Source organism: Bombus fervidus, chromosome 10 (assembly GCF_041682495.2).
Source record: "Bombus fervidus isolate BK054 chromosome 10, iyBomFerv1, whole genome shotgun sequence".
Classification (NCBI taxonomy): domain Eukaryota; kingdom Metazoa; phylum Arthropoda; class Insecta; order Hymenoptera; family Apidae; genus Bombus; species Bombus fervidus.
This window is the reverse complement of record NC_091526.1, coordinates 11,555,990-11,571,955: the sequence shown is the minus strand read 5'-3', so window position 1 is coordinate 11,571,955 and position 15,966 is coordinate 11,555,990. Positions and strand designations below refer to the sequence as shown.

At 36.8% G+C, this 15,966-nt stretch overlaps 3 protein-coding genes across 10 annotated transcripts; 2 read left to right on the top strand and 1 right to left on the bottom strand.

Annotated features, from left to right (window-relative positions):
• Nucleotides 1–62: 62 nt before the first annotated feature.
• Nucleotides 63–3,652, top strand: LOC139991507 (acetyl-coenzyme A transporter 1). Of its 2 annotated transcripts, XM_072011647.1 has the most exons (9): nt 63–484; nt 605–800; nt 864–1,153; nt 1,236–1,390; nt 1,464–1,657; nt 1,724–1,908; nt 1,984–2,101; nt 2,189–2,404; nt 2,482–3,652. In XM_072011647.1, the coding sequence occupies exons 2-9, from the start codon at nt 609–611 to the stop codon at nt 2,659–2,661; spliced, it is 1,530 nt and encodes a 509-aa protein (XP_071867748.1). In that variant the 5' UTR covers nt 63–484; nt 605–608; the 3' UTR covers nt 2,662–3,652. The 2 variants fall into 2 exon arrangements, with proteins under 2 accessions (XP_071867748.1, XP_071867747.1); XM_072011646.1 differs by having other exon boundaries at nt 63–800.
• A 1,038-nt stretch (nt 3,653–4,690) lies between these two features.
• LOC139991506 (cationic amino acid transporter 4) lies at nt 4,691–10,229 on the bottom strand. 6 transcript variants are annotated; one of them, XR_011800863.1, is made up of 11 exons: nt 9,835–10,227; nt 9,540–9,704; nt 9,045–9,293; nt 8,636–8,971; nt 8,164–8,410; nt 7,669–8,068; nt 7,294–7,522; nt 7,067–7,228; nt 6,741–6,974; nt 6,530–6,654; nt 4,691–6,358 (listed from the first exon to the last, which is right to left on the bottom strand). XR_011800863.1 is itself a non-coding variant. In XM_072011645.1 (9 exons), the coding sequence occupies exons 2-9, from the start codon at nt 9,679–9,681 to the stop codon at nt 6,793–6,795; spliced, it is 1,947 nt and encodes a 648-aa protein (XP_071867746.1). In that variant the 5' UTR covers nt 9,682–9,690; nt 9,835–10,228; the 3' UTR covers nt 4,691–6,792. The 6 variants fall into 6 exon arrangements, 2 of the variants coding, with proteins under 2 accessions (XP_071867746.1, XP_071867745.1); XR_011800864.1 differs by lacking the exon at nt 6,530–6,654 and having other exon boundaries at nt 9,835–10,229; XR_011800861.1 differs by having other exon boundaries at nt 6,530–6,974.
• A 916-nt stretch (nt 10,230–11,145) lies between these two features.
• LOC139991716 (ATP-dependent RNA helicase DDX42) lies at nt 11,146–15,865 on the top strand. Of its 2 annotated transcripts, none has more exons than XM_072012019.1 (10): nt 11,146–11,237; nt 11,823–12,054; nt 12,124–12,396; nt 12,690–13,230; nt 13,659–13,887; nt 14,048–14,322; nt 14,580–14,730; nt 14,817–15,151; nt 15,233–15,361; nt 15,562–15,865. In XM_072012019.1, the coding sequence occupies exons 2-10, from the start codon at nt 11,840–11,842 to the stop codon at nt 15,736–15,738; spliced, it is 2,325 nt and encodes a 774-aa protein (XP_071868120.1). In that variant the 5' UTR covers nt 11,146–11,237; nt 11,823–11,839; the 3' UTR covers nt 15,739–15,865. The 2 variants fall into 2 exon arrangements, with proteins under 2 accessions (XP_071868120.1, XP_071868119.1); XM_072012018.1 differs by having other exon boundaries at nt 11,221–11,335.
• The last annotated feature ends 101 nt before the right edge of the window (nt 15,866–15,966 follow it).

Genomic DNA, 15,966 nt, shown 5'->3' with positions numbered 1-15,966 from the left:
GCAATAAAGGTTTCACACGTGGCTTTAAGATCGAAGAAGACAGAAAATAACTGACGTGTCCTTAATGAGAAACAACGTGGCATTTACGAGTTGCTGCGAACTTTTGTATATGACTCTCAGCTGAACAATTTTGATGAAAGCGAAACAATTTGAGTTCATTACCATTCAGCTGCTGTTGCTCGTAATATAAATGTAAAATACTTGGGAATACTTATTTTTTACTAGAACCTCGTCTGTCAATTCCTCGTACAAGTGTAATATCGTTTTATATATGTAAAATTAAGGTTATATGGGCAATGACTACGTCAATAGTGATACAACTGTCACAAGATAAATAATTCATTTTGTTATTGTGTGAGTGGTTCTTCCGTTCAGAAATGTTTGTATGCCATTTGATCGGAGTATCTACGTTGGAGCATTTTGGAACAATATATCGATAATTATCGTATAATCCATGGGATGCTTGATAACGTTAAAAGTAAGCGTTAAAAATTAAAGAGTCGACGCTCGCATAAAAAGACCATCGATTACGGTGGAGGTTAAAAAAGTAAGGTGCATGAGATTGTTGTTGATCTCTCATATCGTTCTTCATGGGTACTAGAAGAAAAATGAATAAGGATGACAACGTGGAAGATGGAATCCACGAGTCGAAGCATGTGCACGAACGTTCGGATGTACGAGGTGACGAAAAGAATATAGCTATTCTTTTATTTTTATATCTGTTACAAGGAATACCATTGGGATTATGCGGTTCTATTCCCATGTTGCTTCAGAACAGAGATGTGTCATATCGTCAGCAGGTAACTTCCTAGATTTATATTGGAATTGCTTCAAATAATATACAAATGTTGTTGTACCTCCAGGCTGAATTTAGCTTTGTGCAATGGCCCTTTTCTTTGAAACTGTTTTGGGCACCCATAGTAGACTCCGTGTTTTCACAAAGATTTGGAAGAAGAAAAACATGGCTAATTCCAACCCAATATTTAATGGGATTTTTCATGCTGTTATTATCCAGCCATGTAAATCAATGGTTGGGTAGTAAAACAGTAAAACCAAATATAGAAATGTTGACTGTAATATTTTTTGTACTAAATGTTTTGGCTGCAACTCAAGATATTGTAGTAGATGGATGGGCACTGACTATGTTAAAAAGGTATATATATAATTTGTAATTGTGAGATTATATGAGTTAATAGTAGCTTCAATAAATCTATATTTCTGTTTTGTATATTTAGATGTAACGTGGGATATGCATCAACTTGCAACAGTGTAGGACAAACTGCTGGATATTTTATTGGTTATGTACTTTTTATGGCATTAGAATCTCCTGAATTTTGTAACAGTTATTTGAGATCCACACCTTCCAACGAAGGCATTTTGACTCTACCTGGTAAAGTAATTTGAGCATTAATATTTAAAATGTTGACATTGGCACAATTGTGATTTACTATTCATTTTTATAGATTTTCTTTATTTCTGGGGATGGGTATTTATAATTATCACCACTTTACTTGCCTTGTTTAAACATGAAGATTCAGAGAAAATGCACAAAGACGAAGAATTGAATACAGATATCAAACATGCGTACAGATTACTTTGGAACATCGTCAAATTACCATCTATAAAAACAATCATTATATTTTTATTAACTGCTAAGGTCAGTAAATATAATAAAATTCACATTTATATCATTAATAATAATTTAATTCTGCATCACTTGTAGATAGGATTTTCTGCTTGTGATGCTGTAACAGGTTTGAAGCTAGTAGAAGCTGGTATACCAAAAGAAAAGTTTGCTCTTATGGCTGTGCCTATGATTCCATTACAAATACTGTTACCATTGGCAATATCCAAGTATACAGTAGGTCCAAGGCCCATGGATATATACATAATGGCAATGCCTTATAGGTGATTAGAAGACAAATGTATAAAGTAGAATATTCCAAATAGGCATATAATAAATATTTGTAATTGATCCTCTAGACTTGCTTTTGGATTAATAGCAGCAGTTTTGGTATATGTGACACCATATATTGTAGCAGGGGGGTACGTTCCAGCCTATTACTTCATAGTTTTAATTGCTCTATATTTGGTACACCAGGTGAGATATCGACACGAAACGAACTATAATTTGATTAATAATGATAAGCGATTATAAAAACATATATATCATCTTCGCTTGTCACAGGTTTTCACAAGTAGTATGTTCGTGGCATCGATGGCATTTTTTGCAAAGATTAGCGATCCAGCTGTTGGTGGTACTTACATGACATTACTAAACACATTAAGTAATCTCGGAGCTAATTGGCCAGCAACGGCAGCTCTTTGGTTTGTTGATCCATTAACGTATCGACAATGCAGCACCGATCCCTCAAATGACTGTAGCACAATTTCGGAAAGGGAGGTTGGTGTCTGTTGTTTCGGCTTATGGATAATTGTTTAAAAGGTGCATTTGAAAACATAAAATTTTTTCGTTTTCAGCTCTGCATGGACACGCACAATGGTGCTTGTAACATGCAATTTGATGGATATTATATAGAGAATATCTTGTGCTTAATCATAGGACTTGCTTGGCTCAGATGGGGTCGACGGAAAATAGATCTGTTACAAACAAGACCGATGTCTGCTTGGAAAATTATTCTTTCGAAGCAGAACAGATAACAGTATTGAATTTGTGTTGCAGTTTACTAATACGGTACCTGCAATTATTACGAAATTGTTAGAAGTGTGCGAAAATTCGAACATATCGGAAACCCGATGCTCGGGACCAGTCGAGAAGAGTCGCGTTCCAAAAGCATCCTTAATTTGAGATTGTTGGGATTCCTGAAAATTTCGGGATTCTTGAGAAACTCAGGATTTTTGAAAATTATAAAATTATATAGTAAATTATAATATTCTATAATAAAATATTATATTTACGATATATTTCGTTATTGTTTTTACTTCGTATTCTAGTCTATATAATTTTTAAATTTTCAAGAATTTCAAAATTCTCAGGAATTCTGATAGTACCGAATTACGAGATACTTTCGGGAACCTAACTCGATCCGATATTTTTGGGTTCTCGCACATCTCTGGAAATTGTACAAAGTCAATACGCGTATGTTGGTCGCGTATCGGTTGCGTGCCCAGGTGATTTTCTGCACGTCCATCAAGTGTTCCAATTTAATCAACGCAACATGAACTGAATTGTTTTCTAGTTTCACGATATTTTTTGTCTTGTGTTCTTATTTGTTTAATTTTTTTTTAACGTAACAAATAATAAGCGGTATTTGTCGAAGGTTCGATACCTAATTTTATATGAATAATTTTTATAATATTACTTCATATATTGGCACAATAACAACATCGAACAAGTACTGCATTCATTGTACATTTAAGTAGAGCACTGATGATTTTGGTTGTAGCATGTCGTTTATAGTGATATGCCAAAAAAAAAATAAAACTGTGTCTTTTTCTATTTATGTCCTCATCCTTCCATGAAGATTGGTGATTTTAATTACAATGTAATGTAGCAATGTATTGCATTGATTTACTACATATCTGTATTTTCGATTGGGTTTGGATAACTTAACGATAAAAATCGCGAACGGGTCTTGTAATTTATTATGTGCGAGTACATAATATTAATAAAAGTTTTCCATACAAAGTATTCTACCTTTACTCTGATTTTACCATATTCGTATTTTTTGAATTCATCGCGTAGAATTTAATGCGACAGTGTAAATAGGGATGATAGAAAAAAGTTATCTTTCTGCGGCTTGATAGCCATTTTTTTATTTTATCTGCTATCACATCGTGAAAGGAACTGAAGAGATAAAACGGTATTCGTAGTATGCATTTAAGTACTATCTAGCATTTGCACGTAAATATTTTTTAAAAGCGGATATTTACGGGACAGGATCGGTGGTCGGTGAAAGGTAGTTCACTTAATCGCTTATCCACAACATCCAGGTCGTAAATCGGTTCGATGGTCTTCCTTGAAATTTGTTGCTCTTTTCTTGAGATGCGCCGATTCCGAGTGTATCGACTCGTGATTCGCAACCGTTGACACAGTTAACGGGGATGTGTATGTTGCAGGCAATTCAAGAACGTGTTCATCTCCCTGCGATTTATATCGTTGCGTTAATTTTAATTTGTACCGTTAAGAAGAGGTTCGTTAACGGTATGTAGAAATAGATCTTTCCAAATGTAATTTTCTCTGGGAAAATTATACAAGAAACATAGCAAGATATTTACGGTTTTAGTCGATTCAGTATCCATAATGGCGCCGGGATGAGACTCAACGAACAACGATAAATGTTGAACTTCATTTTCGATACTCCGTACACAAACGAAGCTAACGAACGTGGCGATCAGAATCAACTTGATAAACATGTTGCACGTTTCTACTTTGACTTCAAAATTCCTTCTAAAGCTTTCAAGTGTAAGGTTCACCTTTTTATATAGGTTAATACTTCCATGTTTGCTCGTAAATCTCTGCCAGACTGCATTATTAATGGCTCATGGAGGTTTAATCAAACGTCGATACATCAAATTTGAAGTGCTTTAAAATCGCCTGTTTCTAGGAAATGTTGACAAAGATATCGCTCGAAGAATAAACATATGGTTCATTTTGTGTTCGTGTACTTTAAAATGATATGCTGGTAATGTAAAATGAAGTTTAAAGAATTAATTGCCATTGGAGAAATTCTGATTTTTCGATGACAAATATTTTATATTAGAAGACAAATATAGTACAGAACATTGACAATAATTTTTGGTACCATTCTTATGTACGGTTACACGAACTTGATAACCATGTATAGTGCGGTATGGTTGCACGGCTAACTAGATTTTAATTCCACATATATTTTCACAATCTCTTCCTCGTGGCTGTCGTTTTTGTGTGGGTTCACGCAATCACCGATAATTAGTTTGCTGTACAGTATGCGTCGATAATTGCGCGTACATTGTAATTGCCCTTGCAATTTGCGGTACAATATTGGGATTTCGTCTCGCAGAAAATTTCTATGTAACGTTTCAATTGAATATTCTCTTCTTTATATGTATACTCTCTACTTTAAAGGTGAATCGTTTTCGAGAATCTTCGCAGATATTCAAGGCAGAAAGAAATGTTTCAAATATCATGTAAAAGTTTGCTGCAACGTAATATTGTAAGAATGAATCCTACTACATATTTACTTTCTTGTATAATAACTTGGCTTATTTGAAACATTTCTAAGCGTCTGCAAATATTATTTGTATTCCTCGCAAGTTACTCGCGTAATCCTGAAGCGATGTATTCTTCGTAAATAAACGTTCACCTTAAATCTTATTTAAGACGTGATATTATGGTATTTGCTAGGATATTTTTCATCTATATAACATCTACGTCACTTTGACGGTAGTAATCTTTAAGATATCAATAGTATATACTTTCTTATGTAACATCGATTATATTATCTGCTATGGTAGTCGATCCTTGCTGGATCTGCTGAGCGGAGGACTGTCAAAATAACATACGCCATTAGTTATTTAAATTATACGGAAAGAAATAATTCGAGATACCGTATTAATCGACGTTTGTTTTACGTCAAACATGCATTAAATACTTTTGAACGTAAGAGGTCGTGAATAAATTGGTGGACTAGGAACGGTCAACTCTAGAGACGTTTTATACTATGGAACAAGTGGAACAAGTAGAACACATCGATTTAATCTCATAAAACGGACGAAATTATAAATGAAGACTACAAAGAGAAAAGGGCATGATAAGTAGTCATATTTTCTATTTTCTCAGGGTAGCAGTTTCAAAATTCAATAGAGCAATCCACGAGCTTAGCAAATCCGTGTACAGATAATCTTAAAATTAATGCCCGCCATATGATAGCTGAATCTATTGTCATGCTTTTTTAGATTCGTATATTTTACTGTATAATTAGTCTATCCGTTCCCAAGGCACCATGTTTCGATCCTTGCAGCAGAACATTCAGATTTGTTCAAATAGACAATTGTTCTGCATGCCTTTCCAAAATCTGGTCTCCAAAAATACATTCTCCCTCTCTCTGCACATCTTAACTTTTTTTTGTTTTTTTGTTTTTTTGTTTTTTTTTTTTTTTTGATTGCAACATCAAATTTATAAATGTTCCGAATATTTTATTATTCTTCTGGACCAGACGATGGGTTTCTAGAAATCAAATTTGTACTAAGAATATGATACCTTCTCTTCTCTTAGAGTCGACTGAATTTTACTATTGTACTATATCGTTAGATACACTTTGTTTTTTTTTTTTTTGTGCATCCTTATAAATACGCAACTAAACGTACAATCAGCATACGATGAAATTTTGTATGCGCAACGAGAATTAATATATATCTGTAAAATATAAAAGAATTGTATATACCATAAACTTGTGCGCGATAAAATATAATTAAATAAAATATAAGGGTTGAAATACTTTCAACTAAATTGCGATATAAAAATACGACATAATCGATCGACGAAATTAATCGAGATAAATTACTAAAAAAGCACAGTCTTGCCTACATTGAAATCCTTCCAGCATCCAGTTGCTTAATTCTTAAAGACAAAGTGACTTGAAAGGGATACAACTCGGCTTAGCATTTTACATAACATCGGTATGTACAAAGATCCCTCAGACACTCTAATCTCTAATTGAAATTGAGGTATATGTAAGAAAACAATGGTCAAATTCTGTAACATTTTTCCAATTCCCTACGTATTATAATTTACTTACATTCAGCGTTGATTGGCATAATTTTTACACAGTTCTGGCGCACTCTATGCTTCTAATGTACGAAATCTTCCTCGTTTAAGATCGGAACTTTATCGCTTTTCTGATTAACCCGTAACGTCGCTCCCCATTTCGCACCCCGACCAGCTTCCGAAGTCGCCATTAAGATCGAGTACGAATTTGGACCCGCTGCTTCTTTACTGTAGTGAATGCCATACAGGAAGTATATTAACATTCCTGCAACAAAGGTATAACGAGCGTGAGATATTATTGTGAAACAGTATTGACGATACTATTGACTTGTATGCAACTTTGACATATCAACCTACCGACTATCATCCACACAAGAAATCGTAGCCACGTTAAAAGCGACAAGTGAAACATTAGCCCAACGTTGAATAAGATACTCAGAGCTGGTACTATAGGTACCATAGGTACGCGGAATTTACCAGTAGGTGGACTTTGTTGGTGCGCAGAGATGACGATAAGACCTACGATTATGCTCGATTAGTTAGAGAACAAATGCGCGACATGGAGTGAAAATTGTAAAACTTACTGCCAATCAGTAACGTAACAACGTTTGTCAGAACGAAGTAGTCCCACCAGTCTGGTGCAAAATACGTTTGAGATATCAGTATTAACAGATAACATAAAGAAATGCAACCTGCCGTATAAATCATTACGGAACCAGTGACCGCATCTCCAGGCTTGCAGTTGCCCAGGAAATTCACCAGCCAAACGTAACGTGACGTAAGTTTGCCAGTGCCCTCGCTCAGATCTAAGAGCTATAACGAACGTAAAAATTATAAAGAAAAGGATAGATAGGAAGACTAGATTTTCTTTGTATTCTTCTAATCCGCAAGAACATGAATTTGCACAGTCTAGTTAGAACAGTTATAAATGCTCGGCTCCTTCTCTCTTCTTTCTTTACCTCGGATTCGGCGGACGTGACGCTGTTACAGTCGCTGTTGGAATCCGCACCCTCGGTAGGAGGCGATGTCAAACTGCTCGGTGTACCAGCGTTCGATGGCGGCGGCGTAACTTTCTCAGGACGATATCTCAAGATAATTACGCTCGCTGAAACGATGGTATAGGCCAAGAAAGTACCGATAGACATAAATTCAACTAGATGTTGAAGGTCGAAGAGCAAGGCGATTAAGGCACTGACAGAGCCGCTGATAGCCAAGTTGAGAACCGGAACTTGAGTGCGCTCGCTAACGTGGCCCAGAAAGCCAAAGAGTAGACCATCGTTCGCCATGGCATACATCGTCCGTGGCAATGAAAACAGGGATCCGAAGAGAGTCGTCGTCATTCCGCACAAAGCCCCAACACTGTTGCGGGTGAAAATTGTACACGGAGAAATTATTCCAACAAAGATGTTTCTTGCTTCGAATTTTAGGTAAGAATCGTTCGACGATTATCTCACCTTATCGCGTATTTCGCCCATGGTATTCCTCTCGATGAGAAAGCCTCGGGAAGCGCTGCTGTTGGATTGATGTTCCAATACGGCACGACTAAAGTTAAAGCGGCGCCGACCATCACGTACCCGATGGTTACGATTGCCATGGAAAATAGCGTTGCTCGTGGTATACTGTAGCTAGGATCGCGCGCTTCTTCGCCAGAGGTAGCTATAGAATCGAAGCCGACGAAAGCGTAGAAACATGTTGCGGCACCTGTTCGTGTATAGGAAACGTATTAGAATAGAAGAATAGGATTTATTGGAAATGAACATGTATGAAGGAAAGTTGTTCAGTACAGAGCAAAGATAAGTATTAACATTGAATGATATTAGTTGCTTCCTTCTTTTATGAAGTTTCTTTTATACTACAAATAATTGTTATAGATATAGAATGGCTAGTACTATACGATTTTCCCTCCATGTATAGATCCAAAAGTACCTGCTAATACACCGCTGAATCCGTACGGCAAAAATCCTCCATTCTCACAACTCCAATTAGAAAGTTTCGCATAATATATTCCCAGACCGATTACCAACCCCATCACGCCTAAATTTACGATAGTGAGCAAAGAATTAACCGTTGCCGAACATTTGACGCCCAATGCTAACAACATCGCGTAAGCTAGACATAGACCAGCGGCTAAAAAATCTGGTATAGTTCCAAGTGGCTCTCCCATTGTGTACCCGTGCATTATTCGGCGGGTGTAATTGCTGATTGCTCCTCCTGCCAGAGAATCAACGTATCCGCTCCATGCCCTGGCCACGGACGCCGCACCTATTCCCGAGCATAAAAGTTCCGTGAAATTTATGAGACGGAATAGGCCGTAATCGAGAACAAATAACTTTACCGATCATATGCTCTAATATAATGTTCCATCCAATTACGAAAGCCCAGAATTCGCCGACAGAGATGTAGGTGTAAACGTATGCGCTACCAGCTTTTGGAATTCTTGCACCGAATTCAGCGTAACATAACGCAGCTAATAAAGAAGCTATGCCAGCGAGCAGGAAGCTCAGGATTACACCTGGACCGGCTGTGCCATGAGCCACCGTTCCTGTCAAAACATAGATACCAGCGCCAACCATATGACCAACACCTGAAAAATAAATTCATATATCTACATACGTAAACATGAACACAAAGAGACCATAAAGTTGCGCGAGAATTGTTCATTCTGGCAATATCAGGCATAAACGTCTCGTCGGGTTGCAACGCTATATCGCACGTATGCAATTAACATTTTTCCGGTTTTGAAACTACTTTATCGCCCACGAGTATGTGATATCGCGCGAAGTGGTCGTGCGTGTTCTTACGACTAAAATAGCAGAAAAAGCATACTTACCAAGCAACGTAATATCGAACGTGGAAAGACATCTTTTCATTGGAGTTTCAAGTAAATCACCTTGAAGCTTTTTCGTGCGATTCATTTTGGAACACAGGCCGGACATAACGTGCCCGAGGATCATTCGGCGAACCGATGGCATTCTGATTTCTTTTAAACAGATTCCTATTACAACATTATACTGTATCTGTATATGTATCATACTGATAAGAAGTACTTGAAAGCAAATGTTTGTTTAGCAAACGCATTGCCATTCGGCTAAATCATAGGCTTCATAAATGCTTTTTGTACTTACGTGGAATTGACTATGTTCGTATGCGGAATTTTTCGATGCTTGACTCGTTGTGACAGAATCTCAACTGCGACGAACACGATCTTACGACGGACGCTGAAATCTACGGAGAAGTCGCATGGCGCCTCTGTTAACACGCAGGCTCGGATATTCGATCGATTCAGCTGTGATAGAACTATTTATGTCACTCAGCCGTCAGAGTATGAATGAAGAGAATCTTTTAATCAACATTTTTATGACAATAAGCATGCTTCAAAAAGACCCATTCTATCGTATTCCTGCAGTCGCATTTTTAATCAGCATTCGGAAAATTGATTTTCTTTTGATTCTATTTCTCAGCCACTAATTTATTTATTTACAAAACTTCCTGAATTTAGCTTTATAAACCGTTATAATTATCGATAGATCGCGAAAAGCTCACAATCAATTTCTACTGAGCATTTTTAACAAAATGTAATTGAAATTGCATTATAATGTTCAAAGTTGTGTAATGTTGCTCAATAAAATATGCGAATAAGGGTGAATAAATGGTATCTAATATACATCATCTTTTTTCTAACCATAATATTATACTTTGCATAGAATTTTTAAGATAATATTAGTCGGTTGTATTTTTTTTTGAGAAAATGTATCAGTTACAGATTAAATTATTCATAACAGAGATCATATCCTTTTTGAGTCATTCATCTGGGAACAATGCCATTCGCTCAAGGACTTAACGCAGGATGTCGATAGCACCACAGGGGAGCAGCACCGTCTAAGTTGTTATAATATGTATGTACGAAGAAGAAATGAAACTGCTCAGGCTTATGGTCCTGGTTGTTCCCAGGCTAGTGCTGCACTACGCGGTCGATACTGAAAGGTGATCCACGCTAGCATATACAAGAACCTATAAAGTTAGGGATCTGTCCTGTTTGATTAGCATAGACAAGAACCTATGTAATTGTACGGTTCTACAGAAATGTTTTCATAGTTATCTGAAATAGAAAAGAGTAAGAATAATTAATATTTATTGTATGATTTTAGAGAAGAAAAGAAAAGATGTAATAATGATTGTAATATAATTTCCAGACACTATTTAGATTTAACATTAACTCTTGGCACTCGACATGTCGATTTTACTGGCATGAATATTTTTGATTATTATAAAATATTTTTAACATATTAACTTATTTTTTATGGCATGTTGCCGGTTTTACAGTATACGGCTGATCGAGAGTGGTGTTCTTTCGTTTGCGAAGGCAAGTTTCTAACGTGAAACTAAATAGGTTCCTGTCTATGCTGGCGTGCGTGCAAGCAAACAGATCCTTAATTTTATAGGTTCTTGTATATGCTAACGTGGATCACCTTCAGCATTTGGCCGCATGGTACAGCATCTGTACTGTGAAACAACTGGAACTGCAGGTGTGAGCACTCTCTGTATGTACTTGTTTTACCGTTCGATATTGAAATATTTAGAGTCGCATTTTCTTAGATGTGAAGTAACTTCCTGAAGAGTATTCGTGTAAGATAAATCCATTTCTCATCATTGTCCTAAAATATCGTACAAATATTTAGTGTCCACAAATAAAAAATACGTATTTCAACGTTTCCCGTTATATTAGTGAGTTATAAAGGTGTTCTAACCTCTTTCTTCCCGTTGAAATGAAAACAATGAATATATAGCGTTAAAAAGCAAATTTGAATAGCTTTAAAATAATACTGTATTGATATTAACCGATAGATTTTTGCGTTTCATATACCATACTTGCTACTACGATAAATATAAATGAAAAATAACAGGTCATGAATATGGCTTTCTGTTATGTATGTTGTGTCTTGACCCAAAGTCTATTAACAATGTATTCTTTTGACATTGTAAAGTGATTGTATCCAAAAGTAGGGCAAGCAGAAACAAATTATAAATACACGATTTGCTCGAGTTCCCAAATATTTTGGGATGGGAATGATTCTGGGATATGTAAATAACTGTTAATATATTCACATTGTAGAAAATAACAAGATAAATATGAGTTATCACCGTGGTGGTGGTAATAAGCCAAAAGGCTTTGGATTTGCTGGCTTTCAAATGACTGGCACAAAAAGAAGTGGCTCTAACGTACCACCACCTCCACCAAATTCTACTCTAAGCAAGCAAGGCTATCACACTATGAATTCTATCACCGAAAATGCCTTATCTGCATGTTGGGGAATGCCAAAGAAACGCAGCAAAACTGAGGAGGAGTGAGTATATGTTGAAGTTATAAGAAACCAAAAGCAACAACAACTTTAAATGTTAAATATTACAATTAGGTACTTTGAGGACGATGATGATCCTCCGCCATTTTCCTTGGAATATATTCCGGCACCTGGATCTCCCACTTATGACTGGATGAAAAAATCAACTTCGAAAGAAGATAGCGATAGCGAGGAAGATCCATTAGATGCATTTATGGCTGGAATAGACGCAGAGGTTAAGAGAAACAATTACGAAGCACAACTGGCAGAGGACGAGCGCAAAGAAGAAAAATCCAAGGGATTTAGAGCGGATATTGATGGCGAGGACGACGAGGAAAGTTACTACAGGTAAGTGTTTTGTTGATTTTTTTTGGCGAGTGAAGAGATACAGTAGTGTCTATTTAACTGTAGTTCAGATTCATTGCGACAAATTGATTGATTGCGAACAGATATTTAATATTGAGTCGAGATTCATTTTTTAAAATTAACTTCTCACGATCCACTTGCGATTCAATCAAACTCTGCTCATGAGCTACCAATGGTTCACGACTTATTTACGCAGTTAATTAGCCATTGCTGTATTTGTTAATAAAAAAAAAAAAAAAAGAGATGAAGAAATATCGGGTTATTCCATTGACAAGGTATATGGAAGAAAATCCAACTGCGGGTTTGCAACAAGAAGAATCTGATCAAGAAATCGACTACGATGAAGACGGGAATCCGATCGCCCCTCCAAAAAAGAAAGATATCGATCCCTTACCTCCTGTTGATCATAGCGAGATAAAATATGAATCTTTCGAGAAAAATTTTTATAACGTTCACGATGAGATCGCTAATTTAAGTAAACAACAAATCGACGATCTGAAGAAAACTTTGGGAATAAAGGTATCTGGTCCGTCTCCGCCGAATCCGGTTACCAGTTTCGGTCATTTTGGTTTCGATGATGCGTTAATAAAAGCTATTAGAAAAAACGAATACACTCAACCTACCCCTATCCAAGCTCAAGCAGTTCCGGCCGCATTGAGCGGCAGGGATATAATAGGTATAGCGAAAACCGGTAGCGGTAAAACAGCAGCCTTTATTTGGCCGATGTTAGTTCACATAATGGATCAAAGAGAATTGAAGGCAGGCGACGGACCCATCGGTTTAATTCTTGCTCCTACGAGAGAATTGTCACAACAGGTACTTGTTACGTTAAGGTGTAGCTTAAGCTATTATACTAAATTGATCGGAAGTTCTGTCGTCAGATTTTGCTCGTAGTTAGTATTTTATTTGGAGGTTTTCAGATAGTTAAAGATAATAATAGACCATTAAAAAATGGTTAATATCGTTGGAAAAATTATCTTCACCCACTTATACAGTAACTCATCAACTAATAACATTGACAGCAAAATTGACAAGTTGCGAGTGGATGGTTTCGTGATCTTATAATTTTTCATCAATTCAATGCTATAGGAGCACGGAAAGAATATTTTAATTGTAATATCAGTTCAGATATTTCATTCGTTTCTTTCCAAAGAACAAAAACGACAGCGCTCTCCAATCAAGCTAATATGTATATAGGGATAGTTTTAGGCGCAAGTTTATTCGGTTCGTTGTTGTATTCGTAGATTTACCAAGAAGCAAGGAAGTTCGGGAAAGTGTATAATATTCAAGTGTGCTGTTGTTACGGCGGTGGCAGCAAATGGGAGCAAAGTAAAGCATTGGAAGGGGGTGCGGAAATAGTAGTCGCAACGCCGGGTAGAATGATAGATTTAGTTAAAATGAAAGCAACGAATTTGACCAGAGTAACATTTCTAGTATTGGACGAAGCTGATAGAATGTTTGATATGGGTTTCGGTAAGCGCATCGTTTGCAATACAATTTTATAATCTTGGAACAGGGGAGAAAAACAAGTTTTCTTCGTCGATCGGTTGCGTCGTCGACGCGGTTGTTGGCAAACTTCTTGACCTATTAATAATATTTTTATTTTGCTTGTTATCGCTCTGTTTGATTCCAGAGCCACAAGTACGTTCAATATGTAACCACGTAAGGCCAGACAGGCAAACATTGTTGTTCAGCGCAACTTTCAAAAAGAGGGTAGAAAAGCTTGCGAGGGACGTTCTGACGGATCCGGTTAGGATAGTACAAGGGGACGTCGGTGAAGCGAATGCTGACGTCACGCAACACGTGATAGTGTTCAATAATAATCCTACCGGCAAATGGACTTGGTTGTTGCAGAATCTAGTTGAATTCTTGAGCTCAGGCAGTCTGTTGATTTTCGTAACTAAAAAGGTTGGCGATTATGACCGTGTTCGGTTCACTAGTACACTGCTGATGTTTATGCATTTGTGAGAAATTTTAATTCAAATTTAATTTAGAACTGTGAAAATGTATAAAATGTACAGCGAGAAAAAGCTATAATGGGTATATCTAACTATGTCCATGAAACTATGAAATTATCTATATTGCATAAATATCCGCAAATTACTCGACAAATACAAATTATATATAGTGAATTTTTGCAACTGTATGGCATTGTATTACCGTAGCTCAATGCGGAGGAACTCGCGAACAATCTGAAATTGAAAGAATTTGACGTTATGCTGTTGCATGGTGATATGGATCAAATCGAAAGGAACAAAGTAATAACGGCTTTTAAAAAGAAGGAAGTTACTACACTGGTCGCTACTGACGTTGCTGGTAATTATCTTCTTGCCTTAAATCGACTGGACCGATTAATCTTACTTGTAACGATTTCCTGAAACTCCTTTTGAATTTTCCCGTAGCTCGAGGTTTGGACATTCCACATATCAGAACCGTTGTTAATTACGACGTCGCACGAGACATAGATACTCATACACATAGGATAGGTAGAACTGGTCGAGCGGGTGAAAAAGGAACAGCGTATACCCTTGTAACAGAGAAAGACAAAGAATTCGCAGGTCACCTAGTTCGAAATTTGGAGGGTGCAAATCAGGAAGTACCAAAGAGTCTCATGGATTTAGCGATGCAAAGCGCTTGGTTCCGCAAGTCAAGGTTCAAAGGTGGGAAAGGGAAGAGTTTGAACGTTGGAGGGGCCGGACTTGGGTTTAGGGGAAGACCGGAAACATCTTCGACTTCGGTATTTATTCGTTAAAATTCCTTCAGTTTTCTTTTTCAGATCTTAATATAACGTTCCAAATTTGTTCATATTATTGTTTAGAGTTGTGGTTCCTCTTCGCAAGGATCTAAGGACATAAGCGAAGTTGTTAAAAAATTAGAAAGACATGGACCAGGTAGCGATCGGTTATCGGCCATGAAAGCTGCTTTCCGTAGTCAGTACAATTCTCAGGTAAGTCCTGTTTCGTTACGATCCTATAAATAACAACAAATCATCGATCGAATGGTGTTCCTTGTTAATAGTAAGAAGCGATGAGGTGGAATCATTTAAATTTAGACGAAACGATTTTCTTAAAATTTAAACAAGCATCGTTGTAATGTGTAGGATTTGGGACGATACATGTGATATGTGGGAATTTAATTGATTTTTAGTTCCGGGCATCGTCGGATCATACGTGGGAACAAACTATTACACGGCCTTCGGTGATAATGCCCCCACCACCACCTGTACCTCCGAAACCAAATACGGAACAATCAAAGACTCAGGATGTACAAAGCACGAATATCGGAGGAGAAAGGAAGAGAGTGAGAAAGAGTCGGTGGGAATAAAACATTGATGACTGAAAATTGCGATTATTTTGTGTATATTAAGATATTATATTATTGCCGATAATATGTGAGCCGCAGTGGCGATGCCAATTGTTTTTATATTATAATAAGATTTAATTTTACCAAATTTTTGCATACCTCAAATTTCTTTTCCTACTTATACAAGTCGCCTATATAAGGCTGTCTGACAGTGTTTCCCAACCTCTTTTGTTTGTGAAACATTGACGT

What these genes read in the sequence shown, in the direction of transcription:
- LOC139991507 (XM_072011646.1), top strand. Translation starts at nt 591, where the DNA reads ATGGGTACTAGAAGAAAAATGAATAAGGATGACAACGTGGAAGATGGA. An exon ending in ATGTGTCATATCGTCAGCAG is followed by an intron (nt 801 to 863) that starts GTAACTTCCTAG and finishes TTGTACCTCCAG; the next exon opens with GCTGAATTTAGCTTTGTGCA. An exon ending in TATTTTTATTAACTGCTAAG is followed by an intron (nt 1,658 to 1,723) that starts GTCAGTAAATAT and finishes CATCACTTGTAG; the next exon opens with ATAGGATTTTCTGCTTGTGA.
- LOC139991506 (XM_072011645.1), bottom strand. Translation starts at nt 9,681, where the DNA reads ATGCCATCGGTTCGCCGAATGATCCTCGGGCACGTTATGTCCGGCCTG. An exon ending in GTTCGATATTACGTTGCTTG is followed by an intron (nt 9,294 to 9,539) that starts GTAAGTATGCTT and finishes TTTATTTTTCAG; the next exon opens with GTGTTGGTCATATGGTTGGC. An exon ending in TCACGTCCGCCGAATCCGAG is followed by an intron (nt 7,523 to 7,668) that starts GTAAAGAAAGAA and finishes CGTTCGTTATAG; the next exon opens with CTCTTAGATCTGAGCGAGGG.
- LOC139991716 (XM_072012019.1), top strand. Translation starts at nt 11,840, where the DNA reads ATGAGTTATCACCGTGGTGGTGGTAATAAGCCAAAAGGCTTTGGATTT. An exon ending in CGCAGCAAAACTGAGGAGGA is followed by an intron (nt 12,055 to 12,123) that starts GTGAGTATATGT and finishes TATTACAATTAG; the next exon opens with GTACTTTGAGGACGATGATG. An exon ending in CGGAAACATCTTCGACTTCG is followed by an intron (nt 15,152 to 15,232) that starts GTATTTATTCGT and finishes ATTATTGTTTAG; the next exon opens with AGTTGTGGTTCCTCTTCGCA.